At 38.4% G+C, this 18,479-nt stretch overlaps 1 protein-coding gene across 1 annotated transcript in view; it reads right to left on the minus strand.

The window, feature by feature from the left end:
- Positions 1–18,479, minus strand: part of LOC308662726 (uncharacterized protein) — a gene marked incomplete at its 5' end in the record, with an annotated part of 80,424 nt that overhangs the window by 30,323 nt on the left and 31,622 nt on the right. Inside the window, 5 exons of the mRNA XM_081318869.1 lie at positions 1,690–1,774; positions 2,629–2,714; positions 5,634–5,715; positions 11,802–11,887; positions 14,854–14,954. Of these exons, the coding sequence (XP_081174995.1) occupies positions 1,690–1,774; positions 2,629–2,714; positions 5,634–5,715; positions 11,802–11,887; positions 14,854–14,954 (440 nt within the window). The remainder of the gene's footprint in view (positions 1–1,689; positions 1,775–2,628; positions 2,715–5,633; positions 5,716–11,801; positions 11,888–14,853; positions 14,955–18,479) is intronic.

Raw genomic sequence — 18,479 nt, forward strand, 5'->3', positions numbered from 1 at the left:
AGCTATAGCTAGAGAGGAGAAAGTTATTTAAAATTTTAAACCAGGTTATAGTTGTATGTAACCAGTCACAAGTAGGTGCTGTTAAGAAAAGATGCTCATTGGGCAAATTGTTTAATGTAATTTTACAAGCAAAACCCATAAACCAGATAAAATGGTGACAATTCCTTAGGTGAAGTGAGAAGCATAACCTCAGAATATGGGCAAAAAAGCATATATTTTAACATTAAACAACTTATCTATAATTATAACATTCTTAGATTTGAAAAGGTCAAATTAAAAGTATTCTGTATGCTATGCATTATTTTATTTGCTACTCTGTAGGAGTGACATGTCTTCTTTTAGAAAGTACATTTTGAGGATTTACATTTATGCATCAAGGAAGAGCTCAAATGAGTAACTTATTTGCATATTTATATTATATATAATGATAACATCACAGTGCACATTTTTTCCTAATTTGGTATGAAATATCTTCCAATACTCTTAGTACAATAAAATGAGTATCTTTTTGAGCTTCTATTTTATAAAATCCCATTGACTAAAATGATCAAAGATTATACAATAGATTTTAAAACTCATCTCCATTTGTTATTAATAATTTCTATAGCACTTTTCCTGGTCAAAGTGCTGTTCTAAAATTATGTGTGCATTACACTTCAGCAGAAATTTTTTAGGACCCTTTTCTGTGATAATTTATTATTCTTCATTTATAAAGAAGCAAAGAGTTGCCCAATGAATAGTAATTTCTGTTCCTCTATCTCTCTGATACTAAAGATACCAGAGACAATGCTTTTAGAACAAATTACCATGTGAGTACTAAATTGGTCCCCTGCTAAATTGGTCCCATAACATGGCTAGATATGCAAAGATACATGAAATTCAAAACGGATGGAGATCAAGGTTCAGGCTATAGTATTTTTGAATTGGGGGTCTTATGAAGAGATTTGGCTGAGTTATATTTGCAAGAGTTCAGTCAAAGATTTGTAAGATCATCTATGTAACAAAAGTAATAAAATACGTTTTGGTACATAATAGTGACGTCTTGAAATTTATCCTTATGTGGAGCTGTGTGGATAAAATATATACGCAAGTCACAATATTCAAATTATATCAAATGTGGGAGTGGAAATAAATTTTTAAGTATCTTTGCAAATCAAAAGAGTCATGATGGTAAGAATCTTGAAATCCTGACATATTTGGATGGTACTAAAACATAAATTAAAATTCTTGCCTCATGGAAAATTTACTTCTAGAACAATTTTTATTTAAGGATGGCAGTAATACTGTAATATACACTTAAAAATATGGGCAGAAAATGGAGTTAATTTCTTAAATCAGTTTATAAGTAATTCTATAGATACAATGTTTGATAGATTTCAAAAAGAATGTGACAATGGCAGCCTTGGGAACAGCTATTATTTTGAGTATCTTAGATGAGAATTTTAGAGGCTAAAACTAATAAGTCACTTTTAATAATAACCGAAGTAAAATACAAAGATAAATACAGATAATTTACAGAACTCTGGAATAAGTAATTTGAGCTCTAAATCAGGGGTCTCCAAACTTGGCAACTGCTGACTGAGGAATTCTGGGAGTTAAAGTCCACACGTCTTAAAGTTGCCAAGTTTGGAGACCCCTGTTCTAAACAATAGTAAATGGAATTAATTATTATCATTTAAATAAACTTACAAGGTTGTCCCTCTGAAGGATTTATCAGTTTCATCCCCATGAGGTCATTGAATTCTTTCCCATTAATTCCACCAAAAATATAGAGCTATTAATGCAAACATGTAAGAATCCTAATTAAATAGTTCATTTAAAATGCATTAAAAGACAATGAACAGAAATCACATTTAGGGAAATATTTATATCATAGCATTTCCTTTTCAAAAATATTTTGGACATTCCTTAGCTAATATACATTCCTTAGAGATTCTATAGCTACAGAGCAAACTGTGTAGTTTCCACCTTTTAAAATCAGAAATGGGAGGGAAGGAGGATCCATGGCCTGAAATGAATGTGGGCAGGCTAATTTTGCAGTCATTGGTCAAATATTTTTGTTTAGGTGTTCCATTCAAGATGCCCACCTAATAGACATTCTGCTCTTTGGGTTCATGTTGAAAAGGACCTAATCAACCCTATTGTCTTTATAAGCTTAATATATTTGCTGTTTATATTAGTATATTTAATAGTATATTTGCTGTGACTTATTGGCTTAGGAGCCCTGGTGGACGAGTGGTTACAATGCAGTATTGCAGGCTAACTCTGCTTACAGCCTGGAGTTTGATCCTAATTAGGGGTGGGTGGGTGTCAAGGTTGACTCAACCTTCCATCCTTCCAAGATCAGTAAAATGAGGACCCAGATTGTTGGGGGCAATATATTGACATTTTAAACTGCCCAGAGAGTGCTATAAAGCACTTACTACTCTTTTAAAATAAGGAGACACAATAGTTTTCCCAACCAGTTTTTTCCCCCTAAAAGCCATGTTGTGTAAGAATGCTAAGGATTTTAAATTCAACAGTGTATGGGAAGCACAAATCAAAGTAGACTATGGAAGACATTGGACTGGGACAAGTTCAAACAGATCAAGGATAGCAGCTTCTCACTTTAAAATTATTTTTACTTACTTGATTATGGAGAATAAATGCAACATGATTCCATCTGCAAGCTGGAGGGATCCCTATGTAAAGTGGCTTCTTCCACTTCATCCGAGCTATATAACATATCATAAATATTTTAAATGCTAATAATAATAATGCAATGTCATTGGCAAGATTGAAAAAAAGATTTTGCAGCAGATTACATAGTTATCGTCAATATTCTAAATGCAAAAAATGACTGAATATGCAAGGCTTTTTATATAATAGCAAGATATATTACAGAAAGAACTAATTAAAAAAGCTCTGAAAGAACTATATTAAAAATACTAATCTAATTATTCCACTGACTAGCAAGAACAAAGGAAAATAAAAAATACACCCTTCTAAAGAAATTGTTTTGTAGGTTTTATAGAAGGTTGTTAATTAATTCAAAGTTACTAAAAGCAATCCACTATCTCAAATCAAAGATAATACTGCGACAATATTGGAGTCTGAGAAATTAACGTGAAACAAGGAAAATAAAAAGGAGTCAAGAACAGATAATGCAAGCAAATGACCTCGATTCTGTCACACTTGATCAGTACAATGAATCTGAAATCAATGCATGTTATCTTTCTGTTGTCATTTTGTTCAAAATGCTATATCTAAGCTTATGAACAGGAATCACTAAGTGGCATCTAACTATGACTGTGCACTCTATTTAAAATTGTTTTTCTGATGTATTTAATCCAAACCTAATTGAGCTTGAAGATGGGTTGCCAGATGCATAGATATCACAGAATAGGGCAGGGGTGTCCAGCCTTGGCAACTTTTAAGACTTGTGGACTTCAACTCCCAGAATTCACCAGCATGATTGGTTGGAGAATTCTGGGAGTTAAAGTCCATAAGTCTTAAAGTTGCCAAGGTTGGACATCCCTGGTGTAGGGTTTATCCCATGGATTCATGATTCCCATTGCCTGTACATATTTTTTCCCCTTTATTTTGTGAACATCCTCTAGTCTATATCAACCACGCTCACAATTCAGACTAGATTGGAGTCAGACCTTCTCCATTGGCATTTTGCTTTTATTTTAAGTCTTTATTGTGCTGCTTTCACTGTTTCCTTTTTTTAAAAAAAATAATTTTATTAAAAGTTTTGAACAGAACAGTAAAAGATGGCACAAACTAAAAAAGGAAAAAAAGAGAATAAATGCAAGAAAGAATAATATATATATATATAACGCCCTTCCCCTCCACAAGAAAGTGACTTCCAATCCCTTTCATTTCTTCATCCCCTTCTTGCTAACAAATATATTTCTTCCTCTTAGCAATATAAATCAAATATGTAATGTCCTCTTCAGTCTAGTTATCAGCAAACAGACCTCTAGAATTTTAAGATTAGTTTATATAAAATTCAACAATGTTAAAAACAGTTTTTCTTTCTCACAACATACTTTTATTCTATAAAAATAGATTCAGAGTCTTAATATTCAAAATCCAAAACTCCTTTTGAAGTTTTCTGAGCTTTTAAAACTTTTTGTAGCCAATAACCTGTCTTGCTTTCTGCTGTTTAACTAAAATTCTTAACTAAAGTAAAATATGGATTATAAAAATAAATGTTCATATTGTTATACTGAGGAATGAAGGCATTCGTGTAATATTTCCAGCCTTATCACTTTGCAGGTTTATAACTTCTTTGCATTAGTTAATAGACAATTTCCAAAAACAGCAAGGGAAACGCAGGAACTTTAAAAGGCTCCGTTTGTGACTGGAGGAATTATGGCAAATTCCCCCCCCCCCGGCATCCCAAAACTACTGTCTTGCAGTTCCTTCATGAGGAAAAGGAACAGCTGTAAGAGGAAACAGTTTGGGTGATCTTGTGTCACTCTCGTTTATCCAGAGGGGATAGTAAGGGCTGATCTACTCATTAGCGAACTTGTTAATGCTGCAAACGTCAGCTCTGCTTTTCTGTGGAATTATCTTCAATATACTTTCATTGCACACTTTCATTGTTTTCTTATAATGAGTGGAACGACTTGCCTCTAGAAGTTATGGGTGCTCCAACACTGGAGATTTTTAAGAAGAGATTGGACAACCATTTGTCTGAATTGGTAGAGTTACCTGCTTGAGCAAGGGGTTGGACTGCAAAACCTCCAAGGTCCCTTCCAACTCAAGTTATTCTGTTATTCTATTATAAATTAGCTGACCAGCTAGGTGAAAATGCTTTCCCACCACACTTCTATAAGTCCTGAAAGTTTATTACCTATTTTAAATTTGACATTAATTTTCATAATTTCCAGTTTATTTAAAGCTGGAAAGTTATTCTCTAGGATATTTCCAAAGTGATACGAATAGCTCTCTACTACAGTATCGCAAACTACAAATTGGACAAAGGCAATACAGTCTGTAAATATTTCTTGCTGTCTTTATTATGTCTTTACTATAGGTAATTGATTTAGAACAGGGGTTCCCAACCCCCAATTTGTGGACCAGCACTGGTCCATGGGATGCCAGAGACCGATCCATGCAAACAAGTAAAGCCCCATCCGTGGGATGCAGGCAGTACGCAAAACCATGTCCCCTGCAGTCCGAGGAAAAACCTCTCTCCATGGAACTGGTCCCTGGTGCCCAAAAGGTTGGGGGCCTATGATTTAGAAGCAAAAATAACCAATAATACATGTATATTGTTTTGCTGAATAATGAAGAATGAGCAGTTGCTAACATTTTTTAACATGAAACATCAAAAGCAAAATAATATTCCCCTGAATTTAAGGGAACAATATCTTAATTATTTTGCAGACTGTTATTGAGGAGGACATAATTTTGACTGTTTGCTACATTTAAAAAGTGTGAACAAAATATAGAACATTCAAAGAGAAAATTTTAGTATAAAGGATAACCATTCAGAATTGATAAGCAGAAATTAATATTCGATATTAGCTTAAAGTTTAGAAGATTTTTTATTCAAAAATATATTTCAAAATAACAACTTCCCAAAACAGATTTCAAACAAAATATTCATTCTTTCTCATTTATTCCTCTCCCCTACTCACCTAAACTTAATTTCATAATATCATTCTTTGAAATGATTTTGCCATCTTTGAACTCAAAAGTTCCTCCAAACAGATAAATGTCCTAAAAGGAAGAACAATGGCAGATATTACCATACTAATTTATCTTGTTCTTTGTTGATATTCTTCTTGAGCAAGTCCATCACAATAATGATTTTTTAAAAATATTTGTCCATTAGTTGATCATCAATAAAGGTAAAGGTAAAGGTTCCCCTGCACATGCGTGCTAGTCTTTTCCGACTCTAGGGGCTGGTGCTCATCTCCGTTTCAAAGCCGAAGAGCCAGCGCTTGTCCAAGGACGTCTCCGTGGTTATGTTGCCGGAATGACTAGACGCCAAAGGCGCATGGAACGCTGTTACCTTCCCACCATAGTGGTCCCTATTTTTCTACTTGCATTTTTACATGCTTTCGAACTGCTAGGTTGGCAGAAGCTGGGACGAGTAACAGGCGCTCACTCTGTTACGCGGCACTCGGGATTCGACCCGCCAAACTGCCGACCTTCTGATCGACAAGCTCAGCATCCTAACCGACATTGTAATATGGCAAACTTTTCTAAAATAAAACTCTTTTCAATCTTGAAAATGTTCAGAAGAAATCTCAGCATTATGGGGTTATTATCTGTCCATTTTGCTTCACAAAGGAGCTATCTCCTAATAGGTGTTCCTATGTTAATATAAAAGAGTGATTTTCCTAAATTACATACATATTGCTCAAGGGATACCAAGATTGCTTCCAGTTGTTGATGTCTGGAAGTCTGCTGTAAGCCTTTGTATTGCCCTGCACACCTTACTGAAGCTCTGGGGATACACGTGGACTATTATTTCTGGTTGCCTTGGAAATGGCCAATGTCTGCTAATTAGCAATCTGTTTAAAACAAGCTGGATTGGAATGCAGCCAATTCCCCTGCCTATCTCTCCACCTCACATTTCAAAGGACTCAAAATGATAGGTGTGATCTGCTAAACCACAGAGGCTTCATTTAACTCTCAATAACAGGGTTGAATAACATATTGTACAACTCTAAGCAAATTCTTAGTGTATAGGATAGAATGGGAGGCAGAAAGAATGAATAAGAAACAACTGCATTCTGCTATTGAAATCTTCCCTGTGCCATTTCAAGCTAAGGGACTTTCTAGGAGAATGACCAAGCCATAAGGGCAGAATCTGGATGCCTGCCACCTTCCTGACCCTAATACTCAGAAGGGAATATTCAACTGGATACCAGTTATATTCTTTCTACTTCTGCCTGTCAAATAAAAGCTCAGGGTTCCCCACCTTGTGGAGCAAGCAAGATCTTGCAATTTTTCTTTTGATATTCTCTCATTTTCTGAGAATGCTACAAAAAGAGCTCAGTGGAAGATTTCTGAAATGGATCTGTCAGTGATATGTTGGTGGAAAACATCACTGACACAATGGATGTCAGTGATAGATGATGGATAAAATGCAAACAGATTTTGTCCTTTATTCCCAGTATTTCTGTCAACCTCTTCAAGGCAGGCAGATTCGGCAAATAACTTGGATATCTGCAAAATATGTTGTTGCTAGTAGAGTATTGTATTAATGCTCTATAATAGTTAATTGTCATTCTTCTCCTACATGTTCTCAGGGTTTCAAGACATCCCATCACAATTTTCCTGAAAATTCTCTTATTAGTGGAAGCATTGAAAAATATAGGAAGCAGATTAAGTTCTTCAATGGCAGTGATGTACATAGTATTTTATACAGCTGAAAAGGCAAAATAGATACCTGTTTCAGAAAAAATCATAATGTGAACTGTGAGAGCTAAGTGTCTTTGTTCTCTAGCATAATTTTTACTAACTTCTTCCTATCCTATAACAATATTGGATGAATTATTTGCAGAACTTGTTCAAAAAAATTAATTATGTAATTCAATGCAGGGTGGTTGTTGTTTTTGCTTGCTGCCCCTGTTCCCATGTCCCCCTCACATGGTTTACAATAGCAACTGACTTCCAATTACGTAGCAATAACATCATCAAAATGGCTCAATTCATTCATAAATCAAGCTACAATGTGTTTTTTCTCTTTGGGGGTTAAGCCTAAGTAAAACTTAACATTTTAGCAATCTCACTTCACATATGGTTAACAACAACAACAACAACAATAATAATAATAATATAATGTTGGAAGGAACTTTGGAGGTCATCTAGTCCAACCCCCTTCTCAGGCAGGAAATTCTATACCAGTGATGGCGAACCTTTTAGAGACCGAGTGCCCAAACTGCAACCCAAAACCCACTTATGTATTGTCAGGTGCTGGGTGGGCGTGCCCATTGGGTGGATGTGGCCAATTGGGTAGGCGTGGCCAACTGGGTAGGCGTGGCTGCGGTGGTAACAGCAGACTGGGTGGGACTAAAAAGTTCAATCAATCAATTCCAACTTTGCAAGATCTTTTTTTTCCCTGTGAGAAGTTGAAATGGATTGATTGAATCTTTTTTTTTTGCATGCAGCAGCGGAGGCCTAAAGCGAAAAGGTTTTATAAAACCCAGCTGAAGGCCTAGGACTGGGACAACGGCATGCGTGCCCACAGAGAGGGCTCTGCGTGCCACCTGTGGCACGCGTGCCGTACGTTCACCACCACAGCTCTATACCATTTCAGACAAATGGCTGTCCAATCTCTCCTTAAAGACTTCCAGTGTTGGAGCATTCACAGCTTCTGGAGGCAGGTTGTTCCACTAATTGTTCTGTCAGGAAGTTTCTCCTTAGTTCTAGGTGGCTTCTCTCTTTGGTTAGTTTCCATCCATTGCTTTTTATCCTGCCCTCAGGTGCTTTGGAGAATAGCTTGTCTCCCTCTTCTTTCTGGCAACCCCTGAGATATTGGAACTGCTATCATGTCCCCCCTCGTCCTTCTCTTTGTTAAACTAGACATACCCAATTCCAGCAACCGTTCCTTGTATGTTTTAGCCTCCAGTCCCCTAATCATCTTTGTTGCTCTTCTCTGTACTCTTTCTAGAGTCTCAACATCTTTTCTAAATTGTGGTGACCAAAACTGGATGCAGTATTCCAAGTGTGGCCTTACTAAGGCATTGTAATGTGGTATTAACACTTCACATGATCCTGATTCTATCCCTCTATTAATGCAGCCTAGCACTGTGTTGGCTTTTTTTGGCAACTGCAGCACACTGCTGGCTCATATTTAAGTGATTGTCCACTATGACTCCAAGATCCCTCTCACAGTTGCTACTATTGAGCAAGGTACCTCCTATACTATACCTGTGCATTTGGTTTTTCTTGCCTAAATGTAGAACCTTACTTTTTTCACCATTGAATTTCATTTTGTTAGATAGCGCCCAGTGTCACGATCCTTCTGTATCTTAAGCCTCTCTTCTGGAGTATTGGCTATTCCTGCCAGCTTGGTGTCGTCTGGAAATTAATTTCATTGATGAACATGTTGAAGAGCACTGGGCCCAGGACAGAGCCCTGGGGCACCCCACTACTCACTTTCCTCCGTGTAAATGCAGTTCTATTGAGGATTACACGCTGAGTATGGCCAGTCAGCCAGCTACAAATCCATCTGGTGGTGATGCTGTCTAACCCACATTTCAAGTAGTAGGTTGTGATCTACTTTATCAAATGCCAGCATTCCTCTGGTCCACTAATTTTGTCACTTGGTCAAAGAATGCAATAAGATTTGTTTGGCATGATCTGTTTTTGACAAACCCATGTTGGCTTTTGGTAATGAGTTTGTTTGCATCTAGGTGTTCACTGATTCGTTGTTTGATTATCTTTTCCAGAATCTTCCCAGGTATTGAGGTCAGGCTGATACGTCTGTAATTTCTTGATCCATTTTTTTTCCTTTTTTGAAGATGGGAACTACGTCAGCTATTTTCCAGTCCTCCAGTAGTTCCCCAGTGCTTCAGGAACTTTGAAAGATATAGTTCAGTGTTTCTGAGATCACATCTGCTAGTTCCTTGAGAACCTTGGGATGTAATCCATCTGGTCCTGGTGATTTGAACTCACCTAGGCTGGACAGGTGCTCACTTACCATTTTCTTGCCTATTTTAACTTGTGTTTCTAATCTGTTTTTTACGGTACTGTTTTTGATAGGTTGGGCTGTTTTTTCCCTTTGTGTAAAGACAGATGCAAAAAACAAGTTAAATAGTTCTGCTTTCTCTCTGTTGCTTGTCACCTTCTTGCCATTTTCTCCCACTAATGGGCCAATCATTTCCTTGACTTTTTTCTTGTTTTTTACATATTGAAAGAAGCTTTTTTGTTATTTTTTACTTTTGTCGCAAGCCTTAGTTCATTTTGAGCCTTAGCTTTCCTCACTTCATCTTTGCAGGCTCAGGCTATTTGCTGAAGTATGTTTGTTCAAGTATGTTTTAAAAATCTTATGTTACATACAAGTTGCTTTTCTGCAGAACACGTGTGAACTCTTGAGTTTTCAAAACAAAGTTCAAGATCCACAAGTTTTGTCAAGATTTTGGTGGGCAGATCTCTGGGCCTCATAGAAGTTGATTCAGCAAGTTCTTTTAAGGGCAATTCTGTACTCTTCTTCATCTGCTTCTCTCCCATGTGCTTCTTGATTGCTTCTTAAGCCAGATTCAGAAAGTCCACTCCATGTTGTGCTGGGTAGGCATTTCGGCTGGGGTTGTGCTCAGTTTGGACATGGCCACCACATAACCTAATTGGTTGTTCTCCAGATTCTTGCCTTTTCCATCCTTGCAAGGAAGGCAAGCTTCACAGGATGACTCCTGGGTGGACTGTCTACTGCCTGCCTTTTCATTTTCAGAATTGTTTCCCTCTCACTAGTCCCGATGGCTTTCCTCTGCTTTCCCAGATATTTGCAGCCACAAATGGATTTGTAGCTGGCTGACTGGCCATACTCAGTGTGTAATCCTCAATAGAACTGCATTTACATGGAGGAAAGTGAGTAGTGGGGTGCCCCAGGGCTCTGTCCTGGGCCCAGTGCTCTTCAACATGTTCATCAATGAAATTAATTTCCAGACGACACCAACCTGGCAGGAATAGCCAACACTCCAGAAGAGAGGCTTAAGATACAGAAGGATCGTGACACTGGGCGCTATCTAACAAAATGAAATTCAGTGGTGAAAAAAGTAAGGTTCTACATTTAGGCAAGAAAAACCAAATGCACAGGTATAGTATAGGAGGTACCTTGCTCAATAGTAGCAACTGTGAGAGGGATCTTGGAGTCCTAGTGGACAATCACTTAAATATGAGCCAGCAGTGTGCTGCAGTTGATCTGACTCTAACCCAGATCCTTTGTTCCTTTTATGATTCCATCTGTTAGGAAGCACCCAGCCTGGCAGGGAGGAGGACCAAGCATGTAGTTAGCCTGAGGTCACTGTGCAACTGCAAAAGAGGTAGGACTGTTTGTCTTCACCCCCAAGTTCCTTAGAGTCTTATCTAAATGTTGTCAAGTATGGGGAGATTCCTGTGTTATTGGTCAAAAACAATAAAAGTAGTTAATTTGAACTCTGCAAACAACATCTGGTTGTTTGTGCCTGACACCATCCTGGCTCGGTTCTGATAGTACAAAAATTACAGCAATCAGAAACTGGTTGTTCTTTTGCTCCTATGTTCCATAGAGTCCTCTGTAGGTCTATGGAAAAGTTGTGCAAGGAAGATCTAATAATTCAGATTAACAGAAACAAGTAGCAATGTTCTTTTTTTTTGCAACCTAAAGATGAAGGAAGAAGAAAGGGAGAGAGGGAGGGAGGAAGGCCTTTGCAGTTCTCTGGGCAAGTGGTAGGAAACAAAAAAAGGGAAATGTATTTCACCCAACCCAGGACAGAAGGATTGCCCATGGTAGTGACCAGCAGCTGGGGAGGGGGTGGAGGGAGCATGGCAGGCACTACAGCCAATCAGTGGCTACTATTAGAATAGACCAAAGCACTGGACAACATCCATTCTGAAGCATTGAAGATGGCTCAGGTTGGAGAACAGCAGTTCTGAATCATAGCTGGAAAACATGGCTGTGGGGGTGCAATTGCGGTGACAGAGGGTGAAAGGAGGAGGATGTCATTCATTCCTGCACTCAGCACTGGCAATGGGCCAAGCAGAAAGTGCACATCTGCCCTAAATCTTTGCAGTCAAGGTTTTCTGTCCTCAAATACAATGGAAGTAAAAGCACCTTAATTTGTAATAGGAGAGTAAAATGTTCAGTTGTTTACCTTATCACTGTGTGCTGTAAATGTATGATGTGATCTTCCGAAAGGCTTTTCTCCCTTTACTTCACACTTTTGCCACATTAAAGATACTTGGGGGAGAGGATAGAAAATAACATAAACATCTTTCATTTGCTTTTGTTCTATAGTATCTGAAAATAGCACCATTCTAGTCCTTTAACATTTACATCCATTTTTTTTTCTTATAAAAGCATATTAATTCACCAGGCTGACCAAAGACTGGATTCTTTGATGTGATTCCACTTTTTCTCCCCTCACAATACTTATGCTGCACTATCTTTAACTTTAAACCTACATTGCTTGCAGTGTTAGAGTATGGGTGAGGATTTGTGGAAAATTGCAAGAGAAGCAGCAAACAGCCTCAAACATTATTAAGGGAGCCTATCTGCATAACCATATTTGGACAAATTTAGACAAGAGTCATAATATCTCTCATATGTGTAGCGCAATATTTAAAAACTCAAGCATTGCCGAAACAGAATTTCAAAATGCCATCTTAAGAGTTAAGTTCTATGGAAGCATATTCCTAAATCCCTGGATAAGGCCAGTGAAGCAGTTTAGGGTAAAGAGGCTTTAGCACAAAGGTCTTGAACCAGGGAATATACCCTACACAACATAGCAACATGCAGTCTGTTATAGTTTGCCAGTTCTTTGTTAGAATCTCAGCAACCAATGGCATCTGTGGGGATTGGTGGGGTGAAATGAAAAAGTCAAGATGGTAGTTGTGTCATTGCAATTAAATTCCCAACATTGACAACATTGTACACACATAAGAAGGTGCAGGACTTTGTCTGCCATCTTCACTTTTTTGTCATCCTTGCAGGCTCCACAGCTAGTAAGGTTTGTTGAATGAAGGCAAATATACGTGTCCCAGGATAATGTTGCAGGATCCAATCTGGGTTGGTCACTAGGACCAGAGATTTAGTCTTCCGAGTTTTTGGACTCATACTGGAGCCCATCCCTGGGGAACTTCTCTCTATATTCTGGCAGAGGGAAGTTCCCTGATGATGGGCTCCAGCACAAATCGAAAGCTTGGAGGACTAAACCTCTGATTCTAGTGACAAATCCAGACTGGATCCTGCACTGAGCTTTGTGTTAGATATAGCTCTTATTTTGTGAAACACTTATAAAGCCAACACTGATCCAAATGGGGGTCAAACACACCATCTGTGTCGAAAGCTTTCCCCCTTTGTTTTACAACCAGAATCATCCACATAGATTGGAAAACAAACAGGGAGCAATCCAGCCTTAGGCAGCAAACTAAACTAGGGTAGGCAGGCATCAAGTGTCACCAGACACTGCTTTTGGTGTCTCCTAACCTACCATGTTTTCCTGAAAATAAGACTTAGCTTGATTTTTACACGTGCACCTAATATAAGCCCTACCCCAAAAATAAGCCCTAGTTTTGGGGCGAGGCATGTATGTAAAAATCAAGCTAGGGCGGGAGTGGGGATGGTGGAGCTGCCCCACGTGCCTCACACCCACTTACCTTAGGAGTGATGCAGCCAGGCCTCCCACGCCACGACACCTGTCATGCTGAAGCCCGAGTTCTTCTGCAGCCGCTTGCAGCCACACACCATGTGGCGCATTGCACTGCTGCTGCCACTTGCAGCAGGAGGCTGCATGGGTCATTGCGCTGATTGTGCTTCTGCTTCCATTCACGGCACAGAGCCACGTGGCTCATTGTGCCAATCGCACCGCTGCTGATGCTTGCAGGAGGCCGCAAGGCTCGTCACACCATTTGCACCACTGCCACTGCAGTGCGTTCGGCATGATGACCCATGCAGTCTCTTGCTGTAAGTGGCATATGGCTGCAAGCGGCCACAGAAGAACTTGGGCAGCGGTACGACAGGTGCTGGGGTGTGGGAGGGCCGGCTGTGGCAGCCTTAAGGTAAGCGGGTAAGAAATCCCCAGAAAATAAGACCTGGGGCCTCTTTCAGAGGCAATAAAAAATATAAGACTGGGTCTTATTTTCAGGGAAACACGGTATGTGATTTAAAGAAAATATTCGTCTAATAACAATATTAAATTAAAAGCTAGAATGCTATAAAGAAAATCATTTGCCTCTAGCATTATGCTGGCTGCAGGAATACCTTTGGATTCTACACAGGTCCTATCAAATTGTAGAGAACTTTATTTGACTGATGATGCCTAACCTGATGGTCATTTTGTAAACACACCTAGCACATGCTCTCAAAATCCTAGATATGTCGCAGCCACACAAAATTGCCTACTCTGCACTGTGCTATGATTGCATAGCTTAGTTGAATTTAAATTCCACCAAAATCAGTGAAACTTAAGTTACATGGATCATTTTTTACATTTTCTTGTGTATCCTCTTTTGATATTGTGGTACTCCATTTGCCAAAGAATTCAGAATAATGTATTTTCCTGAGTACCATATTTATCTGAAAAGAAGGATGATCCATCCTCATCCCCTAGGGAAGATTGGTTGCTAAGAAATCAGGTTTTTGTCAGCTAAATGAATTGTCTGGTTGCCAAATTATTTATTTATAAGGCATCCCACATTAAAATGAGTGTAAACGGCATCCCATCTGTAGTAAATTCCGATGAGGTCAATGGCTTTCCCTCCCACATTAATATGTGTAGGCTAATTCTGTGCTGGGGGATACATCTATTTAGCTCAATTTACTCCATGTACATTTTATAGAGACAGGAGAATAAATCACTGGACACTGATCTGTTTTCCCCTTCCTTTTACAACAAATGGGCAGATCTTTTCTCCTAGAAGGAAATGTATGCATTCTATAATAATACCATATTCTCAGCAAATGAAAGGTGACTCTGCCTCATTTACAGATAAGTGGGAAGCCCTCGTCTTCTTTTTTGGTAAATATAGTAGGTAACCATCTGAACTCCTAGTAGCAGAATTTTGGGGGGCTCTGAAACTGCTAAAAAGATATCCATAAATGGTCCAGGATTGTCATATTTATTTTCATCTCTTCATTGAATCATTACTTTGCTAACTTACAACTGCAATTCGTAAATCAAACAAAATGATTATAATGAAAAGCACCTGTGTCCAGGGCATACACATCAGTATAATATTCATCTTCATTGGAACGACCGCCAAACATATAGATGATTTCTCCAATGGGAGCAAAAGCGTGGCCGGACCTAAAAAAGTGCAATGCCATTTGAATTAAATGCTGTATTTTCCAATTCAGAAAGAAAGGTTTCTCAAAGTAAAAGAATGTCAATGAGAATCTGCTAAACACTGAAAATAATGATAGGGCTCACTTAAGTTATATAATTTCTACCATGCTTTTTTTTCTAAAGGAGATTTCTGAAGCTATAAATCTGAAGCTATTCTTTTTGGCCATAAAAGATAATGTTTTCTTCAAGTCAACCTTACTCTTGGTCTTCACAGATAAACCCATATAGATTTCTGGTCTTTTTCTGATATGTTTGTCAACCTTCCAATCTAGCTTATTGTTCTGGTATTTCTTGGTGAATTCCCATCCAAGTTTTATCTTGTAGGCAATTGTGGGAGGAGATTTCCCTAATTTTGGAATATGCTAAATCTATGTGCCAGCCTACCAGCCTAATCTGGAAACTCCTCAGATGTGTGAATTTAAACTCCCAGAATGTCATGTTGCTGTGAATTTGTGTGTGTGTGTGTGGGGGGGGGGGGTAGACACACACACATCTGTAATGGGATCACATTGAAAAAGTTGCATCCAACATGTGCCTTTGAAAATCTACAGTAGATCTCAGTGAAAGAAATGAAATTAACTTCAATATTGCAAATAAAACTGGTTTGAAAAAGGGCACTTGCTATTCACAGGTTCTAATCATTTTGATTGAAAGATACATCCTCTCACTAGTCCCACTGGATTTTCATCAGGTGTGGGCAACTAATAGACTATTATTCATTTCCAAACTCTTATATTAATGTTTTCCTTAGGAGAGCAGGACACCAAGAAAGGTTTGCTTCCCATTATTTTGGACAGGACTTGCAAGATTTATTCCATTTACCAAATTTGCTCCAGACTGTCATTTAAGAGCATGCTAAATGAAACCACTCTCTGCTGTTGAATGTTTTTGTCCTCCATGAACTGCTTCTTCCATACATTGTTCAGTCTTTTCCTGCATCAGAGAGTCTGAAACATGGATGGCAGGAAAAAAACCAGCGGCAAATGTCTTTGAAGTAAATTCTGATTAAGTCACTTAATAATAACACTAAATCAGATAACATTAAAATACTATGTGTATTAAGAAATCTCACACTGAATGTAAAGTGGACAAATATTTTGCAAGAAACACCATGAAGCCACTAGAAATGTTACTCAAATCAGAACAAGAATGTCCTCTTCTTCTATCACTGGGGAGAGAATACCCTACTGAACAACTTTTTTCAAGACTTGATTAAATATTGTACCACGGCATGAAAACTGGAAACAGTTGTAGGACTGTTGCACTGAGATCACTTTCAAGGGGATGTACTGTATATTCCACCCTATTGTGAGAGCTACAAGCTGCCATTTGGAGTTAGCAGTGATGGCTTATAAATGGTCTATTGATATGAAGAGTAATCCCACATATGCTTTTTGCAAAAGTCAGTCTAAGGGGGATTTACTTTGAATGAAGTATGTAGCTATAGTCTCTCCTTGACACTATGTGTGAGAGCTCTCTCTCTCTAGTGCTATTGTGGAAGATTATTGAAATGAAGATGAATAGATGATGTGCAACTTTTTCTTCTGTGTTTTTCTGTATAAATGACATCTCTTATATTTTTTTTACATAGCATGATTTACATTTACATAGCACATTTTTTTAAAAAAAATGATTAGAATTCTCCCCTTCTCCCCTTACCCCAAGACATTTATCATAATTAGATTTTTCTTTTTTAATCTACTGACAAAGCCAGGCTCAATCGTGTTGACTCTTGAGCTTTGGTATAGATCAGGGGTAGGCAACCTCGGCTCTTTTATGACTCATGGACTTCAACTCCCAGAATTCCTGAGCCAGCTTGGCTGGCTCAGGAATTCTGGGAGTTGAAGTCCATGAGTCATAAAAGAGCCGAGGTTGCCTACCCCTGGTATAGATCTAAATCTCAGGAAAGGTGCTGAGTTCTAGCAGATGTAATGTGGATTTCTGTGGGAGAGTCAAGGGAGTCAGTCTGACAGAAGAGCATCATGCCATCACAATGCAAGCCCTGCCCTTTTGTAATGCATTTTGAAATTTATTATTTATTTATTATTATTATTTATTAATTTGGTTTATATACCGCCCTACTCCCAAAGGACTCAGGGCGGTTTACAAGGCAAAATTTAAAAACAATACAATATAAAATTAAAATTAAATTAAATTAAGTCTAGCCGCAAAAAATTAAAATCACAATTTAAAAACATTAAAACCCCTCAGTCCAGACCAGATAGCTCAAAGAGCCAGGTTTTTAGGTCCCGGCGAAATGAACGAAAGTCGGGGGCAGTCCGGAGTTCCGTTGGCAGTTGATTCCATATGGCAGGCGCGCCCACAGAGAATGCCCTCCCCCTGGGGATCGCCTGTCAGCAATCCTTGACCGGCGGTACCCTGAGGAGGCCCTCCCTGTGGGAGCGCACAGGTCGATGGGAAATTGACGCTGGCAGCAGGTGCTCCCTTAGATAATCCGGGCCCATGCCATTTAGGGCTTTATAGGTCATCACCAGCACCTTGAATCTCACCCAGAGGGCAACTGGAAGCCAATGCAGCTCGCGGAGAAGAGGTGTTACACACAGGTCCAAAAGGGGTACAGCTTGTATCACTCGATTTCATTTTGATAGAAGTAGCAGGAACCTACAGATGCCCCAGCTGGGAAATGTTTATTGTTATATCTGACAAGCATGGGCTTCTAACAGACGAAGAAATGTGATCTTTTATTCTGTATTTATTTTCCCCTATCGAATGCTAATATTTTCTGTTTAGTTGCCTTCCTGAGAGATATTTCCTGTCAATATTATATCTTCCATTCAGGATTTACTTTACTTATGCATTTACTGCTTTTTGCATCTATGATCTACTCATACTCTGCTGGAACAAAGCATTCTTATAAGGTTTCCTTGTCTCCCTAGCAAAATTCTGTGGTTCTTCTGACTTCCTTACAAATTGTCAGGTTTAGAAAGCTGAATAGATAAAGTCAATGTTTCTATTTTCCAATGATTTCGCATATTAAGATTTTATTTATGTTAATTTTTAGCTGGAACTGATTGCCTCAGTTAATATGTATTTATTAAAAATTGGATCAAGATGCAAATTAGGAGATAATCACATGAATGGGCAAAACATGTTCTGCTTAGTGATTGGGTTTTTTTAAAAAATCGGATTTCCATAAAAATGTAGCTATGCTTTTAGTCTCAGTTGCCCTAACGATGTCTAATTAAGTTGCCAAATATGTTTTCCTTTAGATCATGCTTTTTTGCATGAACCGTTTTCTGCAAGATTGTTGGAAAACCAAAACTGTTCAAGAAAAAAATAAACCTGCTCCATCAGATCAACTTAACTCATTTTCTCTGGAATAGTGTGTGTTCGGGGTGCACAATTATTATTTTCACATTTTCTCCTCATATTCTCTTTTCCAAAATAAGCATATTTTTTAAAAAATTATAAATTTATTGTATTAACCAGAGACTTATCAGTACAGTAAAACCTTCATGCTGGGGA

The sequence above is a fragment of the Vipera berus genome (assembly GCF_964194415.1).
Source record: "Vipera berus genome assembly, chromosome: 2".
Taxonomy (NCBI): Eukaryota; Metazoa; Chordata; class Lepidosauria; order Squamata; family Viperidae; genus Vipera; species Vipera berus.